At 35.1% G+C, this 15283-nt stretch overlaps 2 protein-coding genes and 1 long non-coding RNA gene across 6 annotated transcripts; 1 reads left to right on the top strand and 2 right to left on the bottom strand.

Annotated features, from left to right (window-relative positions):
* Nucleotides 1–884: 884 nt before the first annotated feature.
* LOC107815071 (uncharacterized) lies at nucleotides 885–3618 on the top strand. The gene is made up of 2 exons (XR_001654692.2): nucleotides 885–1062; nucleotides 3366–3618. It is a non-coding gene; the product is annotated as an uncharacterized LOC107815071 (long non-coding RNA).
* A 696-nt stretch (nucleotides 3619–4314) lies between these two features.
* On the bottom strand, nucleotides 4315–7778 carry LOC107815070 (D-glycerate 3-kinase, chloroplastic). The gene is made up of 12 exons (XM_016640586.2): nucleotides 7440–7778; nucleotides 6336–6721; nucleotides 6128–6207; nucleotides 6001–6052; nucleotides 5881–5922; nucleotides 5714–5792; nucleotides 5601–5632; nucleotides 5452–5520; nucleotides 5128–5202; nucleotides 4926–5042; nucleotides 4785–4835; nucleotides 4315–4675 (listed from the first exon to the last, which is right to left on the bottom strand). The coding sequence occupies exons 1-12, from the start codon at nucleotides 7675–7677 to the stop codon at nucleotides 4532–4534; spliced, it is 1365 nt and encodes a 454-aa protein (XP_016496072.1). The 5' UTR covers nucleotides 7678–7778; the 3' UTR covers nucleotides 4315–4531.
* A 1638-nt stretch (nucleotides 7779–9416) lies between these two features.
* Nucleotides 9417–14875, bottom strand: LOC107815069 (cyclin-A2-1). 4 transcript variants are annotated; one of them, XM_075256353.1, is made up of 13 exons: nucleotides 14678–14875; nucleotides 13626–13978; nucleotides 13039–13138; nucleotides 12880–12955; nucleotides 12359–12495; nucleotides 11744–11836; nucleotides 11176–11309; nucleotides 10740–10815; nucleotides 10404–10480; nucleotides 10283–10316; nucleotides 10032–10181; nucleotides 9803–9937; nucleotides 9417–9700 (listed from the first exon to the last, which is right to left on the bottom strand). In XM_075256353.1, the coding sequence occupies exons 3-13, from the start codon at nucleotides 13075–13077 to the stop codon at nucleotides 9641–9643; spliced, it is 1011 nt and encodes a 336-aa protein (XP_075112454.1). In that variant the 5' UTR covers nucleotides 13078–13138; nucleotides 13626–13978; nucleotides 14678–14875; the 3' UTR covers nucleotides 9417–9640. The 4 variants fall into 4 exon arrangements, with proteins under 4 accessions (XP_075112454.1, XP_016496069.1, XP_016496071.1 ...); XM_016640583.2 differs by having other exon boundaries at nucleotides 12866–12955; nucleotides 14678–14874; XM_016640585.2 differs by having other exon boundaries at nucleotides 12359–12471; nucleotides 12866–12955; nucleotides 14678–14874.
* Between the last annotated feature and the right edge of the window lie 408 nt (nucleotides 14876–15283).

The raw sequence follows: 15283 nt of genomic DNA, 5'->3' as shown, positions 1-15283 counted from the left end.
ATAACCGAAAAAATAGTATGATACAAATTTTATAAAATAACCTGCCGAACCGAACCATTAACACCCGTACCCTTCATTTGATATAACTCCCATTGATCTTTCTAGGTTTTGTGGAAATAAGTAATGTCACACGTTTGTCTACCCTACGACAGGGACTTAATACCAATCTTTACAATCATAAGCTTATCCAAAAAAATTTAGTTGCATTGAATAGTAACATCATATCTCTACTGAGTCTGATTTCCCTAGAGGATAAATATTGATACTATTTGGACAAAATAATTGGCTATACAATATCATTTCTCAAAAATTACTTTTCACATGATTCAAACCTTAAAACTTATGTGTTTCAAATTCTGGCACTTTTAAGTTATTGAGTTCTGAATTAATAATTTGTACATATTACATAATTTTTTTTAATAAAAATACAGAGTTTGCACCAAAGTTATTGGCCTCTGGAACCCGCAACTCGGCCTCTAGTACATAAATTAAGCCTTACTTGTGATTAATGAGGGATTTATAGTACATAATAAGTTGAAACTCCAACAATGTCTACTGGGAAGTGAGAAAGTGATCGATATTATTGGCCAATTATGAGAAGACAAGTAGTTTTATCCTTGCAGATATCTTTATGTTGTTCAAACTGCAATTATATTATATTATGAAGTATAACTTCTCCCAGCATATACTATCAAAGATACCTGGTAGGTCAGTAAAATGAAAACGACTCAATCCCATTTTCTAACTACTGCCAGATATTTGATAAGGATATATATAGTATTAAAAAATGTGACAAATCATGTGTCTTTAGCTATACGGACTTTTTGAGTTGTCTTATGCAAAGTTTGCTGTATTATAAATATAAACCATACAAGGAATTAAAGTGGTTCACTCAACTCAAGGTATACCAAAAGCTCTCTCAGTATTATATAAATTACTTCTCTGAAAAGCCTTTAGGTGCAATAAGCTTAGAACAAAAATGGATGCACCCATGTATCAGGAGATGAGTTATGTTGAACATGTGCAACGCAGACGCGAGGAAAAAGGATGCATTTATGCTTGGTTCGTACTTCTTTTAACTTTTGCCACATCTTTTTTTTTTTCCTTTTCAGGATTTAGAAATCAAATACTAGTATAAAGATTATTGGTGGCAGTGGACTGTGCTTTTACTTTTGTTGCTTCTCTTTCTTACTTTGGCTAGGTTATCAATTATCTATAAAAATAAGAGTTGAAATTTTTACACCATCAAACAGCACGTCACCTTTGTCTATTATAATTAGCTCTTAAAATTATCTTGTCTAAACATTGATTTATCAACTAGAAAAGGGAAAGACTGATCATACGAGTATTGATATTAAAGTCCGTTGATGGTAATTATTTTTGAAAGAATAACAACAACAACAACAACAATAAACCCAGTGTAAATTAGGTAAAATAGTATGGGATAGCTAGTTTTCGGACTAGTCATTGAAAAATAGCTAGCGTTTGCAAAGTCATTGAAAAATAGTCACTATTTTGCTGCAACACAGAAAGTTCCAGTATAATATACCGGAGATCGGTGCACCCGTGTATAAACTTCCAGCATATTATGCTGGCTCCAGCACGCGGAAAGTTCTAGCATAATATACAGGAGATTGGAGCACCTGTGTATGAACTTCCAGCATATTATGCTGGACCGGTATATTATGCTGGAAGTCCAGTATATTATACTGAAACTCCAGTATATTATACTGAAACTCCAGTATATTATACTGAAACTCCAGTATAATAAAACTGGAACTCCAGTATAATTTTAGTATATTATGTTGGAGTATTTTCTGGATTTTGAATAGTTTTTTTTCAAATTTATCTTTATATAAAAAGTGGCTAAATTTCGATTACTTTTGAAATTGTGGCTATTTTTGAATGACCACTTGTAAATCTAGCTATTTTTGAATTTCTCCCGTAAATTAGGGGCGGCAAAAACAACCCCAAAACCATGTAACCTGCCCAACCCGCCTAAGTGTTAATGGGTTTGGGCTAGAGCAATTTTGTTGATGGGCTGATTTGGCTAGCCCAAAGTAACCCATGAAAAACCACTAGCCCAAATTAGTAAAAATAGCACGGTATAGCCAGTTTTCGGACTGGTCATTCAAAAATAGTCAGTGTTTACGAAGTCAATGAAAAATAGCCACTATTTTACTGCAACAAAGACCGATCCAGCATAATATACTGGAGTTCGATGCACCTGTGTATGAACTCCAGCATATTATGCTGGACCGATATACTTTGCTGACTCCAGTATAATATACTGGAGACTGGAGCACCGGTGCTCCAAACTCCAGTATATTATACTGGACAATTATACTTGCTGGAACTCCAGTATATTATGCTGGAGTTCTATTGTACTTATGCTGGAACTCCAGTATAATCTGCTGGAGTTCAAGCATACTTATGCTGGAACTCCAATATAATATACTGACATATTTTTCGGGTTTTGAATAGTGTTTTCGCTCAGATTTATCTTTACATGAAAAATGGCTAAATTTCGATTACTTTTAAAACTGGACTATTTTTGAACGACCAGTTGTAAATCTGGCTATTTTTGAATTTCTCCCATTATATTTTATAGCCCATTCTGACCCATTAATGCCCAAAATTCTCTCTAGAAGCTGGACATATGTAACCTCCGATGATGCTCAATCAAATAAAAATAGGAGTAATTCCTTGTCTAGGAAGGTGAATTTTAATTTATAATCTCATGATGAAATAGAATTATTTTATATGGTCAAAACATTTGTTCTTTTTATAAATCACATTTGTGGATCAATCTACTCTTTAGAATATTTAAAAATAAAATAGGAATTAGTTTAATCTTAAAGGTGAAAGAATGGATCTCATATAATTATTATTTTTGAAAATTTTCGTTTTGAGAAATCAAAATATTAATTCGACGTGATTGAATTAGTATTATTCACAAAAATTTACCTAGCAAATTAAATGATTCTCTAAAATTTTCATTTATTTTTTATCAATTACATAATTAACAAGGTCAATACTACCAGATCTAAGAAATCGAATTAGTTGTGATCTTAGTCACAGAAAGAGCTGTTGATGGTGTATTACAAAAAGAAAATTCAAAATAAAAGAGAACAAATACAAAAAAAGTAAAGATTTGTCATGACATTGGTTGTCTTACGAGAAAAAAACAAAAGGATATTACATTGTAAAAATAATGGGTTAAATTGGGCGGGTTGGGCTATAACCCATTATTTAGGCCATATTGAGCCAACCCATTTCAGCCCAAGTAACATTTGACCCCTTTATTGGTTCCGCCATTTTAAATGGAGCAGCTTATAATTTTTATCATCATTTTTCGGGTGCAGTTTGTTTGCAATGTGTTGCTGCTTCTGTTGCTACGAGACTTGTGAGTGCTGTTTGGACATGCTCTGCTGCAACTGTGCTTGATGTCCTTCCTAGCCATGTGATGTCACGTATGTTATTGTTTGCATTTCTGCTAACAAAATACAATTTGTTTCCCTCTCTTTAACTCTTTGTTTCTTCCACTTCTCTTTTGTTATCTGCCGTTGTATATTTAAAACTGTGAAGTTGAATAAACTTGTTATGTATTGAATCTTACTGGCTGTGTCAATTTGTTTCCATGATTTTCACTCTCCTCTCTAAAATATTATCATAATCAGCTATGCGTGGGAGATCAGTATAGTTATAATTTTGAAAGGAACTTAAAAAAAAATCTATATACAATATGTAAGAGGTTACTTATCTATTTTTCAAACTTGGAAATTAACAAAGAAGCAAAAATACAATTTTGAAAAGGCAAAATGCAACCCGGTGCACTAAGCTTTCGCTATGCACCGGACGCAGGCTTACCCTGCATTTCTGCAAAAGGCTATTTGTGAGAAGGGGATTCAAAAAAATGCAAAACCAAGACCTGAGAGTTAAATCTGAAATTTAGAACAATTCTTGAACCAACTTGTACACTATAAGTTTCCCTTAAGCTAAGGAGAGTCACCAATTTATACATGCGCAAAAAAGTTATTTTTTACCATATTCGCACAAGAAATACAGTTCAAATGTTGGATTCTCAAGGCGTGGAGTTAGGTCTTAGGCATGTTATCATCAAATATAATCCTTTGACACAGAAAGATTATGGTCAATGATTATTAGGCTCTATAAACGCCAAGCCAAAGAAAGCAACTCGACCAAAATTATGACATTTTTACCTTCACCTATGGCTGAATTTTCAATATTACACTTGATAATACAATTGGAGACACTCTCATGTGGAGAAAATGCTTGCAAGGGGTCTCAGTCTTTGCACAACAAAATAAAATCCAGGATCAAATTAAAGAATGTAACTCGAGTAAAATTTATTCGGACATTTTACCTTCACATGGGGCTTAATTTACAATATTACATTTGAATGTACAAGTGAAGAAACTCTCAGATGGAAATGATGCTTGTAAAGGTCCCATTCTTTGCAACAAAAATCAATCAAGGATCAAACCAACTCCATAATTGCAGTTTTACCTTAGCTACCAAGGATGGGATTTCTCCCTTCATCGATTTCAATGAGAAGAACATGCTCCGGGTCAGCGCCAGGAGGTCCTTCTGAGTAGAGTGTGGGAAGGTAAGCCTTGTATGCTGGCAAGTAGCGGGATACAAAATCCCTCACCTACGGGAAACAAAAAAGAAAAAGAAAATATTGGACAACATTCATCTGAAGCGTTAAGTGATGGATTGTCATTTAGATTTTTTGAGAAAGAATAAATATAAATTTTCACCTCCTCATCGGACATCCCAGGATTCCCATCAGCCCTCATTGCAATCTCCGCCTGAAAACATCCCACTACTCTAGTCAAATAATAGCATAAGCATAAATATGGAAGAAGGATAAAAACGTAGATGATATCGCAAAAACGAACCTGCAACCGCCACTGATAGACATAACTTGGATCATGAATCTTGATGATAATCCATGATTCGACATACTTATACCATGCATCATAATAAGCTTCTAAGTTCTTGTTGACTGTCTCAAGCTGCAATTTTCAAAATTTAATGATCCAACAAATATAGATCTAAATAGAAAGCACAAGCATCCATAGGAGAGTCAGGTAATTGAACCTGTGGATCAACAGCTTTGACTACTTCAGGTGGAAGGGGTTTGAAACCAAGCATCCAACCCTCGAACAAAATTACCTAGTATCCAAAGTACTGACAATGATGTGAGACAATCATATCATTTCCCTTGAGTTGGATCAATGAGAAAAGTTATGTATTTACAAGAATTAGGCCATGATGCCACTCTTACAGTCTTACATCATTTTAGAACTTGTACTTTTACTTCTAGGCGTAGAAATGATGGAATTGGGGTCACTCTTGAATCATTAAACATAGATGACCAGAAACTCACTAAATTGCGAGCTCTAGATAAAAAGAGCTTCCTACCGTTAAAGGCCCTTCAACCTCTGGCCATGTGGAAGGATCAGCTCTGTCACCTCTCCCATTGTACGCAGACTGGAGATAAAGTTTTAGAATTAGTAAATAATATGCAGAACCCACTTGAGATTTAAATGTTTATGATCACTCTTACTCACTTTATCATATCGAGGAAGCTTCATCTTCACACCTGGATGGAGTTGAATATTAATTCAGCATATAGATCCAATGTCTAACTGGAAAATAGCACAAACTAAAAAGGTGCATTCACCTTCTTTTGTCACTTTGCTTAGCTCTGTCAGTGTTTCAACAGACAACGAGAGATCATGGCTTCCAGCATTTCCACGGAACTGAAGTGAAAAATGAAAATTTTACATCTCAAGTTTATGAGACCAAAAGAGCTACCAGCCATTTTAAGTGAAATTCACCATTTAATACCTCCAAAAGCAAGTTCTCCGGGTTGTCCTCTCTTAGTTTGGCCTAAAACCACATAATTTGTCAGCATTAGTGATAATACACAGAACAAAATAGCAGAACACAAACTCATGAAACATTTACCTGTTCCTCTGCTGTTAAATAAAAATCATCAATGGATAGTGTAGCAGCTTTCCTGATTACACATGTTCAGCATAATTTTGGTCATTTCCGTTCCACAGAGGAAGCAAAATATCATGATGCAACTTACCTCCCTGTGATTTTAAACAGATATTCTAATGCAAATACTAGTGTTGTCTTTCCACATCCTTGAGGTGCACTGAAGCCAATCTACATGCCAAGAATATACCTTATCTTAGCGTTGTTTATGCTTAATTTTTGTAATTAGACCAGCATGATATAGACCTCAATGGAAATCAAACACACAAGAACCAAGTGAATGATAAAAATGTGTCTACCACCAAAGGAGGAATTTCTTCGTTGTCTTTGAACTTTGAACTATGCTGTGAAATTTCCTGTTCACACCACAAGAAGACTGGAATATAGTAGTGGTAGAGTCTAATTTTTTGGGGCTCGTTGAGAGCCAGCTGGTTGAGCTGAAACAATCTACAAAGGCGAAATCCATACTCTATCCACTTATCAATGGACTCAGCCACTTTTTCGGGTGTTAGACCTGTCTTATCGATGAGGGGGCCTGAGCATATAAACTCATAAAGATCGTCCACAGAAGAAATTTGTGCTCGTTCTGTTGGAGCCACAGAATTCAATGGACCTTGCTTCCTTCCATTGGGGGAAAAATTACCACAAGAAGCAGAATTATCTTGCATCCAGGAATATCCACTGCCTGCACAACCATGACCAACCATGAACGCAAATGGGCTAAAAGAACATGGTCTCACAGCATTTAACAGAAGTGACACCACTGGTCGTCAACTGACACTAGAAATAACTCATACAAATACAAGTGGTATAATATACATATTTGAAGGGTTCACTAATTTCATATTCAAAACCTGCATTTAGTCTTGCAGCCTGCAGATATATCATTTATCCTCCCCACCCCCCGGGTAGATTTTGTATTTGTCTTCTTCTTCTTTAATTAAAAATAGCACATGCAAATACTATTAACCCTCAATTTAGCATACAAATTAGGGATGTGGCTTTGAAATTAGAAGGAAAACTTCAGGATCTTACTTAATTATTTCCAGTTTCCAACTCCCACTCTTGAATTCCTACCCACCCACCTCCCTCCCAACAAAGCAGTTAATTTGTTCAACAAATTTATAGTCAACTCCATCTTAACAGCATTATTTCCAGCACTAGGACAACCCCAAATTTGGAGCCGAAAGTTAAATATAACCAAGAATTAGTTTCCAATTATAAGAATCTTGAAAATTTAGCTTACACCCACTTCAGCAAATATTTGCTAATTGCTAATTTTTAACACGTTTTTGTGGGAACCAAATTACATAGAGAAAATATAATTGAAGTTATTTCTAGCGAAGTTGAAATAAAGCGACAATCAGTAGACAAAAATTGGAAAATTTCCCAAAAATTAAAACCTGAAGAATTCGAGAGCTGAGGCAGCATTTGAGATGAAAAGACAGAAGGCTTTGATCTTGGAGCTCCAGAAAGGGGAAAAGTGGACGACCCGATTTTATAGCATTTGATATCGCCGCAATTGTAAATATTAAAATCGTAAAAATGACGACAGCGTAAAGAAAATGAGGATGATGATGTGGAGGAAGCTGGCAGCTGCCATGGCGACGGAGTCTGAGATAATATATTCAATCCCGCCATTGTCGGCCTTCTCTCTCTCACACACACAGTGAAACTGAGAGAGCAGTGTGTGAGTGTGTGTTGCAGTTTTTTCTGAGTCTAGAATTGCGGGAGGAGTCGATACTGTTAGTTAAAAACGATCGGTTAAGGTTGGCCTAGAACGTACGAACAATCTGACCTTGCTGCCATGTCGGATTCCTGAAAGTACCAAATTGCCACTCGAAATCTCCCGCCACATAGTTAAAGGTAAATACAGTTTGAAGATTTTTCTTACGCTAGCAGTGTAATGTAATGTTAAAAATTTATCAAATTATCAATTAATGATTTTCATATATATTTTTGTTTGGGTCTATGAGTCATAGACTATGGCACAAATGTCCTTGAATAATAATAGTTAAAGACTATCCCTTATGTTATTTTATGAATTATTTGTGATTACCTTATACGTTGCCTAATTAGGTACTAACTATTACCTATAGATAGCACCTTATCTTACACTTTATATTTTTTTGGCATGTGAGATAAGAATAATAATTTCAAAATATAGTTTGAAGATTAACTTTATCATGTGTTTGGTTTGGAATATTAACTAATCATCAGATAATTTTTATATTAAAACTATGGGATTAGTTATCCCACATAGAAGGTACAAAATTAATACCATAGGATATCCCACCATTATATCAAACGACCCCTTAAAGTTAAGAAAAGGGTGAAAAAAGAACAAAGAAATATACAGTATGGGTCAGAGAATACTTGATTCCTCATCTTCTTAAATTTTAGGCGAAATACATAAAACGCCCCTTTAAGTTGTTCCCAACGATCATTTGAACGTCTTAACTTGCCATATGACCAGACATGCAGTTCTATTTAATACAGGTGTGTCTCGTGAACACTCGAGTTTAACAAGCCTCATGAGTTACACTCACGAATGACAAATTATTGAATGACATGTGTACTTCTTAAATAAATTATAGTCTATATTAACAAATAGTTGTAGTTTTTAATTCAAAAAATAAGAAAAAGACCTACTTTCCCAAATCAGACTTAAATCCCCCGTCTTCTTCCCTGATCTCTCCCCACCTTTCATCATCTTCTTTCTCCCAAAAAAGTATCATATCAAATACTTTACAGTCAATTAATTAGTGGTGGAGATTTATTGTTTTTGGATTTATTTAATGACGGACGGTGATTGTGGTGGTGATGAAATTTTTTTGTGTTTTTTCCCGGAGGGTGAAGATGGAGAAGATAATTTGGGGCAATGGCAGAAGATGCATGAGAAAATTGGAGGAGGTGGTGGGTTCCACATTGATTTTAGGGGGAAAAAAAAGATAAACTTAATTTTAAAGATTTTAGATTTAAATGTAACACACAATATTTGCCATGTGGGGTTTAAGAGAATATGCTTCTACCAAGCAGAAGTATTTATTTGGTCATAGCAAGTTAAGTTGTTCAAATGATCGTTGGGACAACTTAAGGGGCGCTTTATGTATTTCGCCTAAAATTTATTTTAAATTTCGTAAAATATACTATAAAGTATAAATCATGCAAAGTACTTTTTAAAATGAAAAATCATTTCAAAAATATTTTACCCCATGAATAACAGCGTCATATATTGTGGGAAAGGAGTAGTTTATATAAGTTTACGGCATAAATTTTAGAGCTTATTTCTGAAAGGAAAAAAGTTACCAATACTTGTAGTAATTCCCAAATTTCATTTAGAAGCTGCATTGAAGGAGATGATCGACCATCCCAAATTACAAAAAATGGCAAAATTAACTCTGTTAAAAATAGCATGTACAAGAATATATTCTTGAATATACAACTGAGAAAGTTGCTACTTTTCTACTGCTAAACTTGCAATTTAAGTATATCTCTAGGGTGTCAAAATCTTTACAGCAAAAATGGGCTAAGTTACAAAAAAGCTCATCTCCCTGTCAGTTTCAGCAGTGCTCCATTTGGTTAAGTATCATATCTTCAAATTTCATGTTTGGAACAATGTCTCAAGTAGTTTTGGCGAAGACAAACACGCGACAGACTTGAACTGTTAGCAGAGGAAAAAAGAGACTTATTAGGACCATATATAATAGTAACAACTCGAAACGAATAGACCATACTAACTTTGAATAATAACACACAAAAGTACCTTATCTTGCCGGTATTTAGCACGTATGGCATTTAGAGGGCAGTTTTCTGTATTCAATTGTAAGCCTTGTAATGCAACTACTGTGGTTTTCAGATCCCGAGCCTTGTAATATGTATAGTGCTCCAATGTCGGATTCTGTTGTTGATGCAGGCATAGGTTCTACACATCAGTAGCAGGAAAAGCTAGTGAAATAGAAGTAAACTAAACAGCAAGAATTCAGGGAGCAAACCCATGGGTGGATTGACTGATCTAGTGTCCATCTCGCAAGGAATACAGATGATGCAGCAATAGCCGAAGGGAGGAATTTCAAGAAGTCATAGGCGACCAATGTCAGTTCAGCTAGATAATTAGCCAAGCACTCTAGCTCCAAACTGGGATTCTGAAACCATGTATAATTCGGACCACGGTTATATTTCAGTAACAAGAGAAAATATATTTGTTATCATTCAGGAAATCCAGTTATGCACATTAATGTAATACCTTGTAAGAAGCGTGTGCTGCTCTTAAAAATCTCCTGCAAATAGCATCATACATAAGAAAATGAAGTTCTCATTTTCACAAAGACAAATGGATCAAGAGGGCGGGCAAGTCGCTAAAGTACCTAAGAAAGGTCTTTGCAGTTGGAACTGAGAGCTGGAAACCAAGAAACTTCAGCACAAGACTCTCCATTGCCAGGACCTGATCCACTTTACATCGTCAGAAACTTCAGTTTGTTCAAGTAGTATTATAATAATTATCAGATTTTGTAAGATCGTAGAGAAGGGAAGGGGGACGGGAAAGTGTCAACATTCTTCTTTGGTACAACCATGAGTTTTCATGAAGATGTATTTTCAAGTAGCATTCGAGAAAATTAACTTCTGAAATCTACACAAGAAAATCATTGTGTTTTGACTATCATGATCCTGAATAGTCAAAACTTGAAAGAGCAGTATTCTACCTCACTTTTTGTGTAAGTATTGTCAGTGATAAAACAGCACTCCTCAACATGTAGAGGACGAATCTCTTCATATTTCCTTCAGATAAAAAGAAAAGCCACGTTCAGCCACCAGATACAATATATTGACCTTTATTCAGATATAAAAGGGAAAAGATTTTCAACTATAACATGCAAAGTGATGGCACTAAAGACTTGATATCATTTTTGTTACAGGTGAAGGTCACACTGCAAATGTGCTTACATAGGAGAATTTCTTCATAAGCACACATATCTTTGGAATAATGAGCTTGTCAGATTCTAAAATGAGTGGAGTACTAAGATCCCATATTTCTTCGGCTTGAATTTCTTTCTCTTTGAAGTATTTCAAGAAAGTGTTTTACTAAAAAGTAATATTACAAAGAACCTATAGTAGTACAAACAGTTGAACCGAGCTTACGAGGCAATTAGCATGCAAGTGATACCAAGGAGCTGCAGTTTTGGCCTTTCCACATAGTTTTGAGAGAGAAATAGATCGATGAAGTGAATGGCAAGATAGAGTGCATCTGGCACCAACTTATACTCCTCGGACACCTGACACAAGATTAGACAACGACCTCAGTAACCAGCTTTCTCGTGAATTAGCATTTCTAGATTAGCGAATAGACTTACAAGCATTATGAGATCAAAAGGAAGGGGGAGAGAGGTGGGATGCGTCCAACACAAAGTTGAAACTACACAGAGTTAACTAGCACCACAATTCACAAAAATCTTATGAATGCTTTTATCTAAGAAAAACACACATAAGATCTTTACAAGTCATTCTCAAACCAATCTAAGATGAGATCAGGAGTGGATGATGAAAAGCCAAAATGAAAATGTGATATTGCGTATCCGAGCAGATACTGTTAGGAAATTAGTTTACTTCACATTTATCTGCTCAAGACGAATCATGTACTAATAATTAGAAAATGTCAGCATATACTTTGACTATTCAATTTCTTTTTCTGAGATAAACATCAACTTACTTCCACAAGCCAGTCGACAAGGATTCCTCGCATACTTTGTGTGATATCTCGCTGCAGCGTTTCCATAAAATTTGATTGTGGCCTTTTCATTAGCTGGAGAAACACAAATCAGACTTTGTATTATAAAGTTACAATTCTCTACTGTCAACTGAAAAGACTAGGGAAAGACTTGACACCATTATCCCAAAACAAGGAAATCTCAGAAGTTATACAGGTTGAGGTTTGGATTCAGAAAATTATGCATACAGTTATTAATAATGCTGAGAAACATTCCAATAAGCAGGCAGCATACCCGGCATCACTATTCCAGAGCGAAAGCGTCCAGCATTATTTCATAAGTGAACATACATCGAACGTACTAAAGTGGTTACACCTAACACTGATATTATAATCAAAAGTTCATTGGTCTAACTCGAATTTTAAAGCAAAACAGTGAAAAAGCATCCTTGTGTCAGTTGTGCAAAGATGACCTTTGCCGAAGTGTCAGTTACTTTTTTATTCTAAAAGCTCCCAGCTGGAAAAAGGAACTATCTTGTCTGAGAAAATGCAATCTCACAACAATTTGAACAACTAAGGAAACCACGAGAAATGTGCAAGAATATCAATTCAACGAACCTCTACAACCCGGAAATTGTTATATATCTCAAGAGCATATTGGCTGCATTGTTGTGGATCCTTTTGATCAGAATCAATGTCTATTAAGTCCAACTTTGTTGACGTCAATGGTGCTGCATCATGAAGAGCTTTCTCAACTGTGCCCATTAAAAGGTTCAATTACTTTGGTACGCAAAAGGAGAAAAATTAACAGGCCAACATGGTTGCAATTACATGGAAACACAGGAAACTAGTAGATATAAATCCTTTCTCCAGAGAAAAAAGTCAAAAAAGAAAGTGTGGTGGAGAACTCCTGTTATTAGATTTAACTTAGAAACATATTCACTTAGTACTCAGGAATAAAGTACAAAGATAAGACCAAGGCTTCCTCTATGATTTATAAATGTTACTACAGAAAAATCATTTGTTATTGTCATTTCTCTTTCTTTATGATCCTGTATAGTCAGTAGAACCACAAGTTATCAAAAGTTTTATTGTTTCAGCGAAACAAATTAAATAGGAACTAACATTGTCTTGAAAACCTTTTGATTTCTGTTGGATTTCCTTGCTGTTGTTCATGGAACTTTCGGTCGGAGCAACTTTGATTAATGCTACTCCCTGCAGTTAGTCAAATCAGGTGATATTCATAAAAGTGGTTCAAATAGTACTTCTCATATTAGAAAGACATGCTCTCAGCCTACTTGGTGGTAACTTGGTTGGAAATTGATGGACCTCAGCATTGACTGAAGTGGTCACTTTAGACAAATTCAGAGAACTGTTTCCAACTCGCATGATCTTCTTCTGAAAATTATATAATAAACTAAATCAGATAATAAAAGGAATAACATGAACCAGCAGGAGCAAACACAATATCACCAAAGCTTTATTGGGATGAAATAGAAGCACATAAAGACATAAATCCTTGAATTAGCTAATGCACCTTAGTATTCTCTATATGCAATATTTCAGATCAATTCAAAACTCTTTCTGATATTTAAGGGACTCTACAACAGTCAAACTATGAAACTTGTTTCACGTTGTGTCAATGGAAACAACAACAAAAACAACAAACCCAATGAAATCCCATAAGCGGGGTCTGGGGAGGGTAAAGTGTACGCAGACCTTACCCCTGCCTTATGACGGTAGAGAGGCTGTTTCCGAAAGACCCTCCGTTCAAGAGAAGTAAAAATGAAGCAATAAACAAACAGTAGCAACAACAAGGTAATAAGACACGGGATTGTGTCAATGGCAATGTAGATAATAAAAGTAAAACAGAAGAACTACTAACTGAGACTTTGGCAGCATTGAGGCCGTCTCCATTTAAACTCTTGCAACATAGATTTGTGACATCCTTAAGCACTGTCCGGAATTTCTTCTCCACAAGTGGAGCATTCTTCTTCCTCTCCCTGAGGACTGCTGTGTTAGAATTTATCTGCAGAGAATGTTTCTGACCCCGTGGCTTTGGCAGTTCTGCGCAGCGTGCAAGCGTGGATTTTTCAGGGGCAGCAGCTCGAGATCTTGTAATTCGAACCATGGGCTCGTTTTCAGCAGAGATTACTGAATTTTCTCTCTTCATAGTAAGTGGAGGCATGGAAATTGGCTAGTCAATTTGCTCTTAAGTTGAACTGATCGCTCATTTACCTGCAAACTTGTTAAAATTAGTAACAATGTGATATCAAGAATCATACAGCTCAAGAAAAGTTGATACTAAGAGTGGTAACAGAATTTAATTCACATCTATCAAAGCAAGTGACACTATGATTAGCATAGATTAGCTTAAACTTTTGTTTTCTTGCAGCAAAAGAAATTGTTCTCCCTAATTCCTAATTTTATCAAATTATATTGGACATAACATTTCCTTAAGCAGATTTTGGAATTAGCCAAGGAAAACTTTAAGCTTCAAGAATTCGAATTCACAAGATAATACCAATCAAAATGACATGCGCACAAGAAACACCCAAGATTCCATATTCAAATTCATAAAAATAATAATCCACTAATGAAAATGTTTTCAATTTAAACAGCAGGTACCTCACATCAAGAATTTAAAATGTTGTTCAAAATTAAACTACGCTCTCCTAAAAGCAACATTCAAAATACTTTCTTTACCAAACATCTAGATAATCAAAACCCAAAAAGGAAATTTGCCTACAGTCTTCTTCTTTATTTACTCAACCACATCTTGAAAACTCCAAGAATTCAAATTTATCAGACAACCCACTACAATCAAATAGGAAAAAAAAATAACAATGTAAAAACGGCGAGTTAAGATTTCATTATTTCAAGAAACTACAGAGACCATATTAACAATTTAATTAAATAAAAAAGTAGATTAGGTACCTTGTTTTGCAATCTCACCTTCAAGAAAGTGATCGAGAAAAAAATGGAGATTGAACTGTAAGAGGCGGGCTGTTGAGTTTGAAGTTAAAACTTAAGAAATAGAAGGGATATGAAAATACAAAATAAAAAGAAAATGAAATTAGAAATCCAAATATATTTCCTTATCTTGGGTTTACAGTAATGGCCTCTGACATAACAGAAAGAGGTTTGACTCGTTTGACCAAAACGGTTTTATAGGAGGAGACGAGGAGTTAGTTTAGTTTAATATGTTTGGTTATTATAAGGTAACCCGGTCTAAAATGTAAATTGCAAAGGCCATCCTTTCTGGCTATTTTATTACCGACGTACCCCCCCTCTTTGTGAAAATTATACACATTTGGTCCTTATCTACTCATAAATTTTAATTTAATATTGTTACTCATGATATTTGATTAACCACAACTTTCAAGTTACAACTGATTGTTAAGATGTACTTTCCGAGTGATTCCACCAATAGAGTTTCAAAAATTAAAATGAATTGTCCAATTCGTACTTGCTTAGGTTAAATAAAGTTTAATTTGGTATTTTTACTCATACTCTTAGGAAATATATTATACACTGCCATTT

Source organism: Nicotiana tabacum, chromosome 6 (assembly GCF_000715075.1).
Source record: "Nicotiana tabacum cultivar K326 chromosome 6, ASM71507v2, whole genome shotgun sequence".
NCBI classification, from domain to species: domain Eukaryota; kingdom Viridiplantae; phylum Streptophyta; class Magnoliopsida; order Solanales; family Solanaceae; genus Nicotiana; species Nicotiana tabacum.
Note: the sequence above shows the minus strand (reverse complement) of the source record. Positions and strands in the feature narration are given on the sequence as shown.